The sequence below is a fragment of the Lissotriton helveticus genome, chromosome 1_1 (assembly GCF_964261635.1).
Source record: "Lissotriton helveticus chromosome 1_1, aLisHel1.1, whole genome shotgun sequence".
Taxonomy (NCBI): domain Eukaryota; kingdom Metazoa; phylum Chordata; class Amphibia; order Caudata; family Salamandridae; genus Lissotriton; species Lissotriton helveticus.
The window spans coordinates 1,447,804,418-1,447,822,815 of NC_136057.1; the positions used below are offsets into that span (position 1 = coordinate 1,447,804,418).

Below are 18,398 nucleotides of genomic sequence, written 5' to 3' on the forward strand. Positions count from 1 at the left end.
ACTCACTATATTTCCTAATACCAAAGAAGGACGGCTCTTTAAGACCCATCCTAAGACCTTAGACCTCTAAACAATTACATAGTCGGACCATTTTCACATGGTCACAGTCCAACAAGTCCTTCCACATGCTGGTACTAAACGACTTCCTGGTCACCCTAGATCTCAAGGACGCCTACTTCCATATTCCCATCCACACAGCACACCGAAAATATCTCAGATTTGTGCTAGATGGGCAGCACTACCAGTTCAAAGTGCTCCCATTCGGAGTCACAACAGCGCCAAGGGTGTTTACCAAATGTCTAGCAGTAGTAGCAGCACACTTAAGAAGACAACATATTCATGTCTTCCCATATCTAGACGACTGGCTCATAAAAGCCAGCTCATACAGCCAGTGTGTACAACACACTCACGCCACTATTCAACTACTTCACGACTTGGGATTCACAATAAATCACACCAAATCGCATATTCAACCCTCACACATACAACAATATCTCGGCGCTACAATAAACACCCAACTAACACTAGCTTATCCCTCTCCAGCCAGGATAACAAGTGTGCAAACTCTCCTAACAAAATTCAAACCGCAACACTCGCTACCAGCTCGAGTGTTCATGCAGCTCATAGGATTGATGGCATTTTGCATATTTGTAGTACCTCACGCAAGACTGCAAATGCGTCCACTTCAAGAGTGCCTAGCACGCCAATGGAACCAGGCTCAAGGTCAACTAACAGATCTAGTGTTGATTGACGGTTGGACTCCTCGTTCTCTGCAATGGTGGAACACTAAAAACCTTTCCAAAGGGCGACCGTTTCTAGAGCCCGTTCCTCAAATAGTCATGACAGCGGACGCATCGTTCTCCGGCTCGGGAGCTCAGCTACTGCATCACACTATGCAAGGCAGGTGGAAACCGCAACAGAAGTTACTCCACATCAACCACTTAGAGTTGCTAGCTGTGTTTCTAGCCCTAAAAGCATTTCAAATTCAAGAGTCATGCAAAGCTGTCTTTGTCCGCACAGACAATACGACAGCTATGTACTACATAAACAAACGGGGGCAGCTTTCCCAGCTAGCACAGCAGATATGGAGATGGGCTATACCACTAAAAATCTTCCTCTTAGCCCAACACGTCCCAGGAGTACAAATCACTATGGCAGACCTGCTAAGTCGACAAACACAGCAGATCCACAATTAGGAACTTCATCTGCTAGTTCTTCATCCGTTCTTTCAAATGTGGGGACAACCTCAGATAGACCTCTCTGCCACCCACGAAAACACAAAAGGCCCAAGCTTTGCCGCCAGATACCCACACCCTTTGTCAAAGACAATGCGATATGGATGAACTGGTCAAGACTATTTGCGTACTACTTCCGTTAGTGGTACGCAAACTACAACAACATTCCCTGACGCTCATTCTAGTCGCTCCAACTTGGGCCAGACAACCGTGGTACACCACACTCTTGCAGATGTCTGTAGTACCACACCAAAAACTAAACCTATCTCCACACCTATTAACACAGAACCATGGAGAGATCGGACCCAGCTCAGCTCAACCTAGCGATCTGGCTCCTGAGGTCTTAGTTTGGTTACCTCAACCTTCCTCCAGAATGCATGAACATCATTAAAGAAGCTAGACGTCTCACTACTAGAGCATGTTATGCTGCTAAGTGGAAACGCTTTGTCATATACTGCCAAAACAACCAAATCATCCCAGTCACCAAACCTGGACTGATGCCCAGTGTCAGTGGTGCGTTATTTCATCACTTAACTTGCATCATGAATAATACATCCTAATCCCCACCTCCCATTCATATCTAACAACCACAAGCGTCTGATAATCCCCATTACAAGTTCCCATTCCAATTTTTCCATGGGGTATACATTTAAGAGTACGACCTACATAGCGTAGAAGGATGAGAATTCTTAAATACATTCTCATGATCCAAGTGCGCAGTAAGCAAGGTAATCCAACCCTTACCCAGTGGGTGGGTCCAACATGTTTTTCAGCACACTTCAGCAAAAAGTGCAGCTAATGCAGAGACTGCTGTCTAACCCTCTTGGCAAAATCTTAAAATGTTGGTCCGATCCTGAGAGTTTAGAGATATAGGTGGCTCTGATCCTGATGATACCCGGATTGGTGCTCCAAGAGGCCTCCGCTTTGTGCAATTTAGAGGCAGCTCTTGCTTACGAGACACATGCATCATGCCTTCTGTGGCCCCCTCAAAGTCCTTTTAGGAATTTATTCCACCTTTGATGTTGGAAGATATTATCCAGGTGGTACAAAAGAAGATTCTTGCCTTTAAAGACTAACTCCTGTTGCAGCACCTCCCTAGGACCCAGGAGTTTGCCTGGAAGGTGAAACTCTTCAGATGGGATTCCATTGCCTCAGATATGCCCAATATGAACAGTGCGGTACAAAAGGGGGTGGTGATGGACGGAGCATCTGAACCAATCAAACACTCACACCCGTCAACAGAATTGGGTTTAATCCATCACCGTTCTTTAGCCCACTCTGCCACCCCAGTTCAGACATGGCCATATGCAAATCAGTCTGACCCTGTGTCTCATGGGAACAGTCCAGCCCGAACTGCCAAGCCATGCCTTCCCTGGACCGGAAACAAGCTTCCTAGGACCGGTTTCTGGCATTTCAGCCGTCTTCAGCCAGGCTTGCTTGAATCCAGTGGCAAAGTGAGCAAGGGACTCACGTCTGAGCATACCCTACCAACTTATGGCGAACAAAGCGGTACAAAAGGGGGTGGTGATGGACGGAGCATCTGAACCAATCAAACACTCACACCCAGTCAGAAGATCTGGGTTTGATCCATCACCGTTCTTTAGCCCACTCTGCCATCCCAGTTCAGATATGGCTATATGCAAATCAGTCTGACCCTGTACCTCATGGGAACAGTCCAGCCCTAACTGCCAAGCCATGCCTTCCCTGGACCGGAAATAAGTTTGGGCTGGACTGAGCCCATGAGGCACAGGGTCAGATGAGGGAGGGTCTTTGGGGGCTGCTGGCTGCTGGAGACACCGGGATTCCGCTGTAGTCTGTTGAGTTCGGGACAGGCCGGTAGTGCTGGTGCCAAGACAGTTGGTGTGCTCCTCTTCTTCAGCATGGCTCTTCTGTCCTTGTTTTTTGTCTGAGGAGGCAAAGTTCAGGGTTGCCTCTAAATACAAAATTTAGGGGCGTTACAGGTAGGTACAGGTTGGGATCAATGGGTCCCTTCGTTGTGGTGGGTGCACCCCTGTGAGAAAGTGCCATCTTTCTTGCCTTGGTATGCCCCCACTTTTTTCTGAACTGCTGATGTACTTTGACTGAGTGTGCCCTGGGTCCCTGCCAATCCCTACAAAGAAAAGCTATGCTGAAACAAAATACCCAATTGGCATCTCTGGCCCCTGTCAGCCCCAAGTAAATTGTACCCTAGGTGCCATGGGCATGGTGACCAGAGAAGACCCCTGAGGGCTGCAGCACTTATTGTGCCACCCTCAGTGGCCCTGTACCCTGGCTCCCACACACTGCCGTTGCTAGCTGAGTGCCTAAGTACAAAACTAAAGCAAGAGTCAACATGGCACACATCCCTGTGTGCCATGCCCACAGAACCCACTGCCCTGGCATAATTCAGTCACCCCTCTAGCTGGGTGCCCTATGCCAGAGGTGAGGGCCCAGTTGCATGAGCCCTGTGCCCCTACAGTACCCAGGGCCATTCCTGGGCCCTGTAAGTGCAGTGTTGCCATTTAAGAGTATATGGCGATGGGAGGTTGGCATTACGAACTCCACAGCACCATAATGGCTTCCCTGAAGACTGACAAGTTTGATACCAACCTACTCAGCACATTAAACCCGCACTGATGCCAGTGTGGGATTTAATGTAAAATGCACGAGAGGGCATCTTACAGATGCCCTCCAAAAACCAGAACTTACAATCCACGTCTGGGCTGGGTGGCTGCAGAGGCTGCCACACAGCAGACATGTTGCTGGACCCCTGGGTGGAGAGCCCCCCCGCTCTCCTGGGTCTGCAATAAAGCACATCCTGGGCGAGGTGCTATGTCTCCTCCCCCAGGATGGACAGGGGGAAGCTTCAAAGGCATACCGCCTCTGAGAGCTTCTCCAGACCATATGATGTACCCAGCAACCAGCCCCCCACCAGTCCTACCCCCACTCTGGCGGGAAGACTGGCGGGAAAAACTACATCAGGAAGGGGGGTGCCAACCTGTGCCAACTCCACCCCTCAGGTGGAGGAGGCGAGGTGAGGCACAACCCCGGGCTCTGGCCATCTTGTAGATGGGGAGTCCTGCCCAATCCCAGCTAGGCTCCTGCCCCCCTCCCACAGGAGAGGAGCAGGCTACGGGGTGTACTCACCCCAGGACAGGGACCCATTGGTCCCTGCCCTTGCCCTACCTGTAACACCCCTAAATGTAGTATTTAGGGGCTCCCTGAAACTTCCTTCCTCAGATCCCGATATCAAAAAGATCAAGAAGACGACCACCCGCCGTGCAGCTGCTAACAGGACAACAACAACAACTGACTTGGCCCCAGCCCTACCGGCCTGTTGATCCTGGAACCTGCTCCTGCCTAAACCTGGCGACCTCCACGGACAGCAACCTTGGGACACCCAGAGGACCTGCTTGCCTTGATCCTCTCGACGATTGGGACTCCCATCAGCAGAGGCTCTGCTGCAACAACCCACCTGGTGCCAACCAGGAAGCTCCGTACCAGCCCACTCTGCACCAGCCGAGCCCGGGCCGGGCCAACCCGAACCAAGACCCCGAGGATGTCCCCCGGCGACTGGGACCCGAAATCCAGTGCCCAAAGACCCTCCTCGACAAACCAGCCGACGCCTGCAGACTCAGAACCAGGGGCCATCCCAACCGCGACCAGCCGAGGGTAAGCTTTTCCGACCCCCCAACTACACCCCTGCACCCGGCGTCTCGCTGCCCCTTGTGCCACCCTTGGGGGTACCAACCTGTGCTCTAATATCCCAACTTACCTCTGGAAGTGCTGGTCGCCCCTGGAGAGTCACCGTCCCTGAGCCTGCAGCCTTTGTTCCTTGTTCCTTGTTCAAGATCCTCATTGAATAACATTGAGCGCCCGACGGCTCAAAACACCCTGCACCCAGCCGCCCGAGTGCCGCTGGCTGTGACCTCTTTGCCCTATACTACTTCCCCTCTTGCCCTGAGCAAGTGACAAGGAGCCCAGCTCCCAGAGCCGCTTGGCCTGCTCGCTAGCAGCCACCAACCGAAGGCTCCCTTTCCCTCATTGGATAACATTTGGCCTACCTACCTCTGCATCCGGCCGCCCCTGCGCCGCTGGGACTGAACTAACTGTACTCACCTGACCCTGGAGGACCCCTGAGTCTATGCCCAGAACCCTAACTTCACCAACCAAGTACTCACCTGGAAACCGGTAATTCACTTACCTGCCTTTGGATAACATTGACCCATTTTTGACTCCAAAATTTTCTAAGTGGGAATTTTTTAAAACGGAAAATATTCCTATAAAATCAGCCAAAGTCTGAATTCGAAAATACTCACCTGTGATCAGGAGAGAAGCCAGTACTGTACCTTTCAGCCCAGTACTGAACCACAAAAGTAATCCCTAGCGGGTTTACTAGTAACCTATATTTTCTCCATAGGAACCCATTGTCTGCTTTTCTATGAAATTTCTTCTGTCTACTTTTGAAAACTGCAAATATTCTTTAAAAATCATCCGAAATACTGAAACGCAATTAGCTACCTGTTTTGAGTTAAGCCCCCAGTGCTGGCCCTAGCAGACTAGTGCTGGATTACAAAAGTAACGCAATCGTACTTTACCTGTAACCTGAATTTCCTCCCATTGAATAACATTGTGAGAATCACCTGTAAAAGTTTGAACTTTTAAAACCGCTTTATATTCAGGAAAAATCATCACTCTAACTAAAACGTTTTTGCTAATCTGGTTTAAGATTAGACCCCAGGACTGAATCCAAGATCTAGTCTTGGGACTACCAACGTAATCCATAAAGTAATCAACTGTACTTTCCTATGAAAATCCATTGAGCTAAATGCTAGAGTGTGTTTCAGAACTGTATTGCTTATTAGCTAACCTGTAATTATTGTGTGTACAAACATATTGCTCCTCTGCAAAGTATTTACCTGAGAGTACTCGTATCTTGAAAAGTATATTTTTATAACTGTTGGTTCTAAAAATAAAACGACCATATCGCTGGATATACAAACAATTGGCCTGGAGTTCAGTCCTTGAGTGTGTGAAACCTTTTGCTGACTGAGTGTGTACATCAAATGCTTTACACTGTCCTCTGGTACTGCCTTACTGCTCGACCAAGCTACCACTTTGGAAAGTAAGGTCAGTTCTGACTTTAACCTCTGTTATACCTCAGGGGTAGGTGGACTCTATACACACTGTACTTCATTCTAGTCCAGTATATATAGAGCCACTTTCTCACAACCCCCTATTATACCGCCCTCCACTGGGGGGGAGCGGGGCATAAGCCTCAGTCTGGTTGGCTTGATCGCCCCCCACAATCTTCAAGAAGGCGGGGACTGAGTCATGCTTCACTTCGCCTCCCCTACCTGAGAAATGGAGTTGGCAAAGGTGGGCACACCTCTCCTCCTAACTTGGTTTTGCTGCAGCTTCTCCTTCCCAAAGTGGGGGCCAGTTACTGGGAGCAGCACATGGCTGTGGTAGCTCACAAAGGCGGCAAACCTTTGAAGCTTCCCCTTTTTCGACACAGTCCATCCTGAGGAAGGAGGCCTGGCACCTCGTCCCAGGATGTGCTTGGTTTCAGGACACCGAGAGCTGGAGTACTCTCGACCCAGGGGACCAGAAACAAGTCCTAGTGCATTTTTCTTTAAATCCCACACTGGCATCAGTGTGGGTTTAATGTGCTGAGAAGTTTGATACCAAACTTCCCAGTTTTCAGTAAAGCCATTATGGCGCGGCAGAGTTTGTAATGACAAACTCCCATACCATATACTGTTTATGGCATTACTGCACTTACAATGTGTATGAATTAACTTAGACACTTTAGGGGTACAGGGCTCTTGCACCTGTACCCTCACCACTGGTATAGTACACCCAGCTAGAGGTGTGGCTTACCTACGCCAGGGCAGTGGATTGTAGGCATGGTACACCGGGATGTGTGCCATGTCGACTCTTCACTTTACACCAAAACATGCAGCCTGCAATGGTAGTGTGTGTGAAGGTACAGGGCCTCGAAGGGTGGCACAATAAGTGCTGCAGCCCATAGAGGCCTTCCCAGGTTACAGTGCCCTTGGTACCTATGGTACCTTTTACAAGGGACTAACATGTGGCCAGAGAGTTACCAATTGGGTTATGCAACAGTACAGTTTAGGGAAAGAACCTAGGCCCTGTGTACCTGGTTGGCGGAACCCAGGGCACACTCAGTCAAAGTACATCAACTTTAGGTAAAAAGTAGGGGGCAACCATGCAAAAAGGGGCACTTTCCTACAACATCACTTTAGAATACACCACAATTCCTACAATTAGTATGGTACCATCAACATATGATTTATACTGTAACTAAAATCTGCTATCACCCTTTAGGCTTTCTCTTTTTTGTGACTTTCGAAACCTGCCATTCACTACAATGCATTTCAAAGGGGTGCTATGTATTTTGGCCCCAAGATGGCTGCCAGCACTTCCTGGTTGAAGTGCTGACAGCCAATCAGAACTCACCATGAGATCTGTGCTTAGGCTCCGCCCAGATATACAAATGTTTTTCCTTCAATATCTCAATTTACTGAACGGATTTACAACAAATCACAAAAAGGGCTCTTTCTGGACCAAGACCTAGCTGTCTGTCAAATTTGGTGTAATTCCATTCAGCAGTTCAGGCTGTATTAGTATCTAAAATCTCTATGGAAATTAACATGGGAAAGGCACTTATTTCTCCCTCCCCCCCACCCCCGTCTATTGATCACAGCCCACTGAAGCTGAGTTTAAGCAAGACCTAAAAAAAAAAAGACCATACATGTACAAAAAGTATACAAGCTGTGCGAGACTTGTTACATAAACTGCTGTAACTTACCATTGATACGAAAACAGAAGTAACAAAGACCCACAGTTCAAGTACCCCTTTTTTTTAACAGAATGCATAAAATCAATTAGTGCATTCTGTGACTTCCACTTATTCATCAGCTCTGGTAATCCTGTCTTCTTTAAAGTGGTGTAATCTATTTATTTTACTGAAAGACCTCTGTTAATATTGCATTTCCCTTTTCCTTATTGAAGGTGATGGGCAGAAAGGTTAAAATAGCACAGTTTTTTCTCAGCTAGGATTTTTATTCTGATATTTCTTTTTAAGAAAAATATTTTTTTCTGATGAGGATACGTGTATTTAAATTAAGGTTTTTCTGGGTTCCTTCACTAAAGCAGATAGTCCATTGTTTACAGAGTTTATTGCAGTATTTGGGATGTAGATATAAATTTCCTTTTTTATTTGATTTGTCTACTTTGTTCTAACTGTTCTCAGAAGATGCCTACATTGTTCTGCCTTAATCAGCTGTTTTGTACCTTTCCCTGCTTTCCTCAGATGTTTTATTGAATTCCTTGCTCTAGTCTATACTTTGATTTCTATACACACACAAAAAATGTACATATAACCTTTCTATGTAGTTATGTATCTATATTATTACTTTATTCCTACTGTAGACACTCTCCAATGCACTACTTTGTCTCACGCTATACCTCTCTCAATAGCTCCTCTACCTCCACTCTGACGCATCCCTAACCTCTTTCTACTACTATGGTCTGCAAAATAAACCTTCTAGGCTCTTTGTAGCAGGCTCCTCACGAAAAGCGCATCAATGCCTCATCACTGGTAGTAAGCGCCATATAATTGCGATTACTTTCCTGTTGATTTCGATTGGTGTTTCACTCCATCTACCGTACAGTGGCCAAGTCATCCCTACTATGTACTCTATTGCTACCTTTGCACAACAGCTCTCTTCTCTTACTGTTGCTTTTTTCAGGGTGTTTTCAATGGTTGTCTCTGCTTCTGCAGGCCTCACACTCTAAACAGTACCAGCATGTCGAAAGCATACCAGAGTACCTTCACTGGTGAGACCAACACTCCATACAGCAAGCAGTTTGTGCACTCTAAGTCCTCACAGTATCGACGTCTGAAGACTGAATGGAAGAACAACGTGTACCTAGCTCGCTCTCGGATCCAGGGGCTGGGTCTGTACGCCTCCAAGGACATAGAGAAGCACACCATGGTCATTGAATACATTGGCACCATCATCCGCAATGAAGTGGCAAATCGCAGGGAGAAGATCTATGAGGAACAGGTGAGTGTGTGCTTCTTAAGGGCGAGAGGGTGGTATTGATTTTCCAGAAGTTTGTGGTTCTCTGTGGAGATATTATTTGAAGGTGGAGCAGGAGCAGTAAAGTAGACTTTTGTTGTACGTTTGGGAACAGGTTAAGTGACCCCTTCCCATAAGAGAAATCTTTGAAGGATTTTCAGTGTTTGGTACAGGTCTGTGGAGATTGCATAGAGGTGCCAGCAGATGGGTTTTCGAGAAAAATTGGACAAAGACTTTAAAGCAGTTCTGGTAAGTTCGGAAACTTGCGCAGAGATCTGAGGACATGCATACTTTGAGGTACTAGTGGGTGACTTACGCGAAGGGATGCCATAGAACAAGCCTTGGCATGGATGCGTTCCTGTGCAGGGGAGATTTGAGGAAATTAAAAAAATTTTTTATAATAATCCGACAAATGTAATTAACGGTGATCTTTTGGCCAACAATTGAGGGTGAAAGAAGTCTTAGGATGTGTAAATGTTAAAAATTATTTCCATAGAGCCCATGGATAATATTTGTGACCGAAAGACATGAACCCTAAACATGCACTAAACCTAGTTTTTCGCCTGTGCAAATCCATAGAATTAGCTATGATACATTATTTTAGTGTAGAGTGTGGTATGTGTCATCAAAATGATCTGTGCTAATTCTAAATAATTGATTGTGTAGACTACAAATATTTGGTATTGTGGGACTTGAGATTCTTGTATGCCTTACTGCCGATACCACTCCTGCCCCAAGTTCTCAAGAAGATCAGGACTGACCAGGCCCAAGTCATCCTTGTGGCTCCATATTGGGAGAGACAGTGTCCATGGCAGTGGTACTCATAGTACGGCCCGCGGGCCTTCGTTGGCAGCCCGAGGACCTTGTCTTGCTGTTTCCAGTGAGGCCGGCAGTGAACACAAAAGATAACCGCAGGAGCATACTTAGTAAATACGTATTAAATGCTCCCGCGGCCATCTTTGGTGTTTACTGCCAGCCTCTGAGACGTCACACACGGCACCATCGGGAAGCTTCCCAAAAGGCTTTTTAAAAGTCAGCTGTAAGCGCTTTCACAGCTGACTTTGAAAGGGCCTTTTTGGGAAGCTTACCGTTTCGTGTTGCTGATGTAAGCACATTCCGAATTTTGACAATTGCGCCTGGAGAGACAGACACACAGAGAGACAGAGACACAGATAGAGAGACCCAGATAGAGACAGAGACCCAGATAGAGACAGACAGAGACCCAGATAGAGACAGACAGAGACCCAGATAGAGACAGACAGAGACCCAGATAGAGACAGACAGAGACCCAGATAGAGACAGACAGAGACCCAGATAGAGACAGACAGAGACCCAGATAGAGACAGACAGAGACCCAGATAGAGACAGACAGAGACCCAGATAGAGACAGACAGAGACCCAGATAGAGACAGACAGAGACCCAGATAGAGACAGACAGAGACCCAGATAGAGACAGACAGAGACCCAGATAGAGACAGACCGAGACCCAGATAGAGACAGACCGAGACCCAGATAGAGACAGACCGAGACCCAGATAGAGACAGACCGAGACCCAGATAGAGACAGACCGACACAGACCGAGACCCAGACCGACACAGATAAAGACACGGACGGACACACACAGACACGCGCAGAGACAGACACGCGCAGAGACAGACACGCGCAGAGACAGACACGCGCAGAGACAGACACGCGCAGAGACAGACACGCGCAGAGACAGACACGCGCAGAGACAGACACGCGCAGAGACAGACACGCGCGGAGACAGACACGCGCGGAGACAGACACGCGCGGAGACAGACACGCGCGGAGACAGACGCACCCAAAGTACACCTGCAGCGGCCCAGGGGCGGTTGGGTGCAGGGTGCTGGTTTGGCTCGGGAGCCCTGTTGTTGTTTTCAGTGGGGATTATCCGGTTGCAACAAAGACTGCAGGCTTGGGGACGAAGATCTTCTGGAGGTGATCACCTGTTGGAGAGGAAAGTTGGGATGCTGGGACACTGTCGGTTGGGCCACCGTAGGCTGTGGGACGTCGGGGGGTGTCTTTAGGCGTCTGGTTTTCTTACCAAGTCCGGTCGCAGTCAGGGTGGGGGGGGGGGGGGGGGAGTCCTCCAGAAAAGGGGCTTCAGGTGTCGATTTGAGATTTGAGGCTGGCCAGAGATCACCAGATCTCAGGTCAAGATCGCTGGGGTAACCTCCTCGTGGAGGTGGGCCACTTGAACTCGAGCCATGGGCGTCGGATGCAGAGTGGTGCAGACTTGCAGATTTGGCCAGAGCCAGGGTCTGTTTAGTGAGCAAATCCGGTGCTCATGGGAGACCGTCTTGGATTTGGACGGCAGGGTAGGTCCTTAGGGTTCTTGAGGGCTTCTGGCTGCAGAATACAACGGGAGTTCGCGGGAGCAGGTACCAGGTGCTAACGTGCCGGTAGGGCTGGGGCCAAGTCAGTGGGCGTCCTCCTCCTCTTCTTAGTTCAGCACAGCTTCTTCAGTCCTTCTTCTGATCGATTTTTGACTGAGGAGGCAAGGTTCGGAGTTGCCTCTAAATACTAGATTTAGGGATGTTATAGGTAAGTAAAGGTCGGGACCAATGGGTCCCTTCCTCGGGGTGGGTACACCCCCTATTATGCCACCCTCCAGTGGAAAGGGGGCATATGCCTCTGTCTGGTTGCCTGGGTCCTCCCATCTGCAAGATGGCGGGGACTGAGAGTTGTGCTACACCTCGCCTAGTCCACCTGAGGGGTGGGGTTGGCAATGGTGGACCCACCTCCCTTCCTCACTTGGTTTTACCGCCGATTTTCCTGCCCAAAGTTTGGGTCCGAACTGGTGGGGGCCCGTTGCTGGAAGCAGCAAATGGCTGCGGTAGCTCACAAAGGTAGTAAGTCTTTAAAGCTTCCCCTTCATGGACCCTGCCCATCCTGGGGGAGGAGGCTTTGCAACTCGTCCCAGGATGTGCATTGTTTCAGACCCCGAGAGCAGCCGGCTGTCGACCCAGGGGTCCAGAAATATGTCTGGTGGTGGCAGCTGGCGAGCAGCCACTCAGCCAGGACACTAGTGTTAGGTCGTTTTTCAAGGGGGCATCTGTAAGATGCCCTCTGAGTGTAGTTTTCATTAAATCCCACACTGGCATTAGTGTGAGTTTAATGTGCTGAGAAGTTTGATACCAAACTTCCCAGTTTTCAGTAAAGCCATTAAGGTACTGTGGAGTTTGTAATGACAAACTCCCAGTACCATATACTCTTAATGGCATTACTGCACTTACAATGTCTAAGAATTGGCTCAGACACTGTAGGGGTACAGGGCTCATGCACCTGTACCGTCACGACTGGTATAGTGCACCCAGCTAGAAGGGTGGCTGACCTATGCTAGGGTAGTTGGTTGTAGGCATGGCACACAGGAATGTGTGCCATGTCGACTCTTCACTTTGTTCTGCACCATAACATGCAGCCTGCAATGGCAGTGTGTGTGTGTAAAGGTACAGGTCCTCTAAAGGTGGCACAATAAGTGCTGCAGCCCTTAGAGGTCTTCCCTGGCCACAGTGCACTTGATACCTATGGTGCCATTTATAAGTGACTGACATGTGGCCAAAGAGTGCCAATTGGCTTGTGTTTTAATGCAGTTTAGGGAAAGAACATAGGCTCTGGGTACCTTGTTGGCAGTACCCCAGGGCACACTCCATCAAAGTACATCAATAGTTAGGCAAAACGTGGTGGCAACCATGCAAAAAGAGGGCACATTTTTACAAACACCCAATGTCAGTAGTTTTGCACACTGGAGTTTTCAAGGTGGCTCTTGCTCGGCTACGCTTTTCTTTGCAAGTGGAGCTCATGCCTTCTTTGCGCCTTTCCACCCATACCACTCCTACCCAGAGTCCTCAAGAAGATCAGGAGCAACCGGTTACAAGTTATTCTTGTGGCTCCGGACTGGGAACAGAGAGATTGGTATCCCCAGCTTCTAGACATGAGCATCGATCCTCTGGTCAGGTTGCCCCTTTGGGAGGATCTTCTCTATCTGCATCTTTATCTGATATCCTCCTGTTTATACTTTCTTGGTTGGCAGGGCTCTGCTCTGGGCACCTTGAAGGGCCATCTTTCGGCCCTTTACTCTTTTCTTTGGCTTCCTGATTAGCCTTCCCTTTTCAAATCTCCTCTGGTGCAGAGATTCTTGAACGAGTTAACACACTTGTTCCCCCCCCCCCCCCCCCCCCCTTCACCCTTTATTATGCCACAGTGGGACCTGAATTTAGTTCTCACCTTTCTTATGTGCGCATCATTTGAGCTGCTGCGCAACTGCCCTCTACGGCTGCTCGCCATCAAAACAGCCTTCTTAGTGGCAGTAATTTCTGCCAGGAGGGTGAGCGAACTGCAGGCACTGTCGTCACAGCCTTCTTACCTGACAGTCTTCCCGGACAAAGTGGTGCTCCGTACAAGGGCATCTTTTATCCCTGAGGTGGTGACGCCCTTTCACATGGGACAGTCGGTTACTCTTCCCACGTTCTATGCAACACTGCACCCTTCCAAGGAAGAGGAGCTTGTCCTTCGTCTGGACCCATAAAGAGCATTATCGTTCTATCTCTATCGAACTAAGGGCGTCCTGTCCAAAAGAGGACTATCCCGCTGGGTTATCCTTTTTGTAAAAATGTGATACGCCTTAGCAAAGAAAGATCCCCCTGAAGGGCTTTCGGGCCCATTCCACCAGGGCACCAGCAGCCACCATAGCTCTCTAGGGTGTTGTCCCTGGTTTGGAGATCTGCCAAGCAGCCATGTGGGCATCGCTGCGCTCGTTTGCAAGACACTACTGCCTGGATTCCCAGGTTTCTAGAGAAGGCCTGTTTGGTCGCTCTGTTTTGCAGGATTCTAAGTATCTGTTCAAATGTAAGGATCTGCGGCTAGTTGTCTCTATCAGATGGACAAGTTACTTCCCTTCGGTGATGCCTTATCTGGTAAAGATATGATCTAGCCGCAGATTCCTTGCCAACTCACCCATCCTCCCTGCACGGAAGAATGTTTTTTAGTGTCTGAGGTTCCCCTTCAGGGCCCTAGCTATTAATTTTTTACACACCATGGTCAGTCGCTTCATGGCTTTGCACTTCTGATGGGGAAAGTCGTGAAAAGTTCTGACGTCGGAGTGGCGATTATATTGACGAAGCGGATGTCACCACGACGACCAACACAAAGTCGACGATGTCACGCGGAGTCTACTGACTCCACCTAGCAGCGCGCAAAGATACTGCTAGGAAAATCTTTCAGATCCAGCCTGATGCCTGGAAGTTAAATGGTAAGAAATCTGCGGCTAGATCATGTCTCTACCAGATAAGGCATTACCGAAGGTAAGTAACTTGAATTAACAGCATACATTGTTATTCGACCTTGAACACTCTGTGCAGACTGAAGTCGCGGTGTAAGCCTGTACTTGTGAAAAACAGACCGTTCTCATGTGAAGAAAAGCAAGCAGTTTTTTTACTAGAACAAAAGCATGAAGTGTCGTGTGCAAAAGCGGCAAGATGGTGTCTAGGCATATAGTTCGCTTATGCTAACATAGCAATGTCTGCAGGCAAGATCTTATCCTTACTATAATTTGTTCAGAGACTTTTTCTGGTTGCAATGGAATCAATGGTTGTTTAACATACTTCCACTGTTGCTTCTACAGCCTCAAGTTCTGTAACAGATCGGGTTAGACCAGGCACAATTCATCCAATCACCCCATACTAGACCTGGATGATTTGGTAATCAGAGCTCCTGAGCATTTGTGGGCCCCTCCTCCCACAAGGCTACCATTTCATGTCTCCACAACAGGGCAGAATCCTGCATCCCTGTCTCCTCAATCTACACCTCCATGCTTGTAGATTGAGTGACAACAATTGAATGCTTTTGACTTGCCAACCAAGATGGATGCCCTTTCAAATTTGTTGCCTGCTGTGACCCAAAACACTGACTCCTTACAAGCCAGAATTTAAGAAATGTGGGCATTTTTAATCTTTCATTACCTCAGGATAGACTTACTGTTGAAAGGTTAGTTTTCAGCCCATTCTGACATTGTGTTAATTTGATCAGCATTTTTGTCACCCATTGTCATGCATTTCATAAACATCTGCTCTCACGTTTCCCACCAAGTTGATTTTTGTGCCACAATGGGATCTGAATAATAATTAGCTTTTCTTATGTGCATGCCCTTCGAAATAGTGCATATCAGTTCATTATCACTCTTGAACTCCCTCATCATGAATGTCAGCAAGTCTAAAGGTGTCTACTGTGCAACTGCTCTGCACTGCCTTCCTTCTGGACAAATTGGTACTAAGGACCAGGGCATGTATAAACTATATGAAAGATGTAAGCCATAATGTCCTGGAGACTCTGTGCCACAAGAAATGCCTTTAGTCCAACACTCTGTACAAGACAAGTAATAAGGTAGTTAAATGCTGCATTCTGATGGATACTTCTAACCCCAGATTAATCACCATTTAAATATTCCCCAGGCATCAGACTGGATCCTGAAAGTCTTTAGCATTTCCTCCTGTGTGCCGGTACGTGGCGTTGTACGGTTCTATGCCGTCAACGTTCTCCACACGTGACGTGGGCGGCATATGTGCTTCCTATGCATACCATTTTCAGTTCCTTTCTTTCTGCGCCATCAGATGTGGATCCAGAGCTACTTCTCTCGTCTCTTCAAAAGACTACTTTTCCACAAAATGTTACTCTAAATACCAATGTGCAAGGGAAAGTGTTGGCCCCTAAAAGCACAGGGTTCAAGTCTTGTTGAGCCTTTCACAAGCAGCTTTGTGTGACGGATTCCCACCATATGTCTTTGGTGCTTGGGTCATGACAAGCTCTTCGTTTTTTAAACTTTTTTAAAAACAATACTTGCACTATTTGCTTGCACTGAAGGAACCTTTTTAAAATACCTGTTGCTGCGATTGTGCCGCACTTGTCCTCACGCTTCCCTCTCACCGCCGCAGCCGAGTTGGGGCTACAGTCAGGTGGGGGGTCGCCATCTTGGACGAGGAGTGGGTCGGCAGACTAGTGCTCGCCCCTCCCGCCAATCCCCTGTATAAAAGACGCGCTGCCACTAACGCATGTAACTTGCATGAACAGGATCCCTGAGGCGGAAGCCGGGGAACCTCTCTTCGTTTTTTAAACTTTTTTAAAAACAATACTTGCACTATTTGCTTGTGTTTTGCACTGAAGGAACCTTTTTAAAATACCTGTTGCTGCGATTGTGCAGCACTTGTCCTCACGCTTCCCTATCACCGCCGCAGCCAAGTTGGGGCTACAGTCAGGTGGGGGGTCGCCATCTTGGACGAGGAGTGGGTAGGCAGACTAGTGCTCGCCCCTTCCGCCAATCCCCTGTAGAAATGGCCACGCTTACCAGGAAGCGCAGCGGACGAGCGCGCGCCAAAGGCAAGCCCGTCTGCGCCCGTCCGCGCCAGGCTGGGCCAGACCGGGGCATGGGCCGATGTCCCATATGTCATCAACCTCGTCCCCCATTAGCTACACACAAGAAACCCTCCTTCAGCTTAGGAATACCATTTCCGTACATTGCCTTCACACGATCTCCCTAGAAGATCGACAAACGAGATGCCGTCACTGTTCATACAGCTTAAATGCTCCCACCTCACCAAAGAAGCACTGGGCCAAGATGGCCTTACTCAACTGCAGGTCCTTACCCAAACATAGCACAGAAATCCACCTGCTCCTGCAGGAGACCGAACTAGAGGTGCTGTTTCTCACAGAAAAACATTCTCAGGTATCCTTGTTTATCGCCCGCCAGGACCACAAGGACAGTTCTGCAATTCCCTAGTGGAAGCTACCACCTCCTATGTCTGTCTATCCCCCAACTTCACCCTCTTAGGAGACTTAAACATCCACTTCGACGATCTGTCAGACAAAGCAGCGGAAGACCTTAAGGCAGACCTATCCTCCTATAACCTTCACTTAAAAAACCATCAGCCAACTCACACTCACCCTCCCCACTCTCAACATCCTCCCATACTTGCCATCCTCTCCTATGGCATCCGATGCCCCTTGCCTTGACTCCTTCTCCCAGGTAACCACGGAGATGTTTCTAGCCACCCTAAACTCCGTTAAGAGCGGAGCACCTATTTTCTCGAATGTTCCCGAATTGACTGCAGAAGTGCCCCTTCCCGTACCCTGGTCGGACCATTACATAATCCCCTTTAAGTATCACATTTCCATCGAAATCCCAGGCAGACTCCCCCTCAGGTTCCATCCCGCACATGGCCAAAACTAGACACAGTAGCCTGGACTTGCAAACTTGCAGCCACTGCTCCAATCCTCGATTCAGACCCGGCGATAGCGGATCAACAACTCTGCACCTGGATCGAAAAATCCCTCGATTCAGTCCTGCCTAATAAACCTCTCCCCAGTAAGAAAGGAACATTTAAATCTCCCTGGTTTACACCCGAGCTGCGCGAATTAAGGAAAAACTGTAAAAAGCTTGAACGCTTATGGAGAAAGGACTGGGCTGCAAAGAGTAAAGGAAAGTTCGAGGCATGTGGGCTGCTAAATTCATGTCTTAGCATTAGATCGCCGCCTAGTGTTGGGCTCGGATGATTGCACATTGTTGTCCTGGAAGAGTCTTCGAAGTATCCTGAGATAGGTGGCTCCTCCCCTGGACTACAGTGCGCATGGGCATCGGCTCCATCCCCAGATTGTTTTTTTCCGCCATTGGGTTCGGATGTGGTCTCGACGTCTTACTGTCGGAACCAAGTAAAACTAACTTTTAACGGCCAAAAGGCCTCGATTTTCTTGCGTCGGTATTGTCTGCGCACGGTCTCGAGTCTTCCGTCTCTTGGAGCCGGAATAAGCGGAGTTTTCTTCGCTCTCTGAACTTTGAGGCCTTCTCATCGCGACACGACTGCAAGCCTTTACGGACATGGAGCGGAGCCCGTTTAAGTACTGCCCGCTCTGTGGGTCCAAGTACCCACACATCGATCTACACCCCGTGTGTAACAAGTGCCTTTCGCCGGACCACGACGACGGCAAGTGCAAGGCCTGTGCACAGTTCCGCTCCAAGAAAACTCTCAAGCTTCGGCGCGCGGTGCGCTTGGAAGCTAGGCAA

The 18,398-nt window shown here is 48.5% G+C and overlaps 1 protein-coding gene across 9 annotated transcripts in view; it reads left to right on the forward strand.

The window, feature by feature from the left end:
- The window catches only part of KMT2D (lysine methyltransferase 2D), a 1,543,965-nt gene that overhangs the window by 1,512,963 nt on the left and 12,604 nt on the right, over positions 1–18,398 (forward strand). For all 9 annotated transcript variants that reach the window (XM_078685770.1, XM_078685786.1, XM_078685782.1 and 6 more), the window contains one exon: positions 9,025–9,310. In XM_078685770.1, coding sequence (XP_078541896.1) covers positions 9,025–9,310 — 286 coding nt within the window. The remainder of the gene's footprint in view (positions 1–9,024; positions 9,311–18,398) is intronic.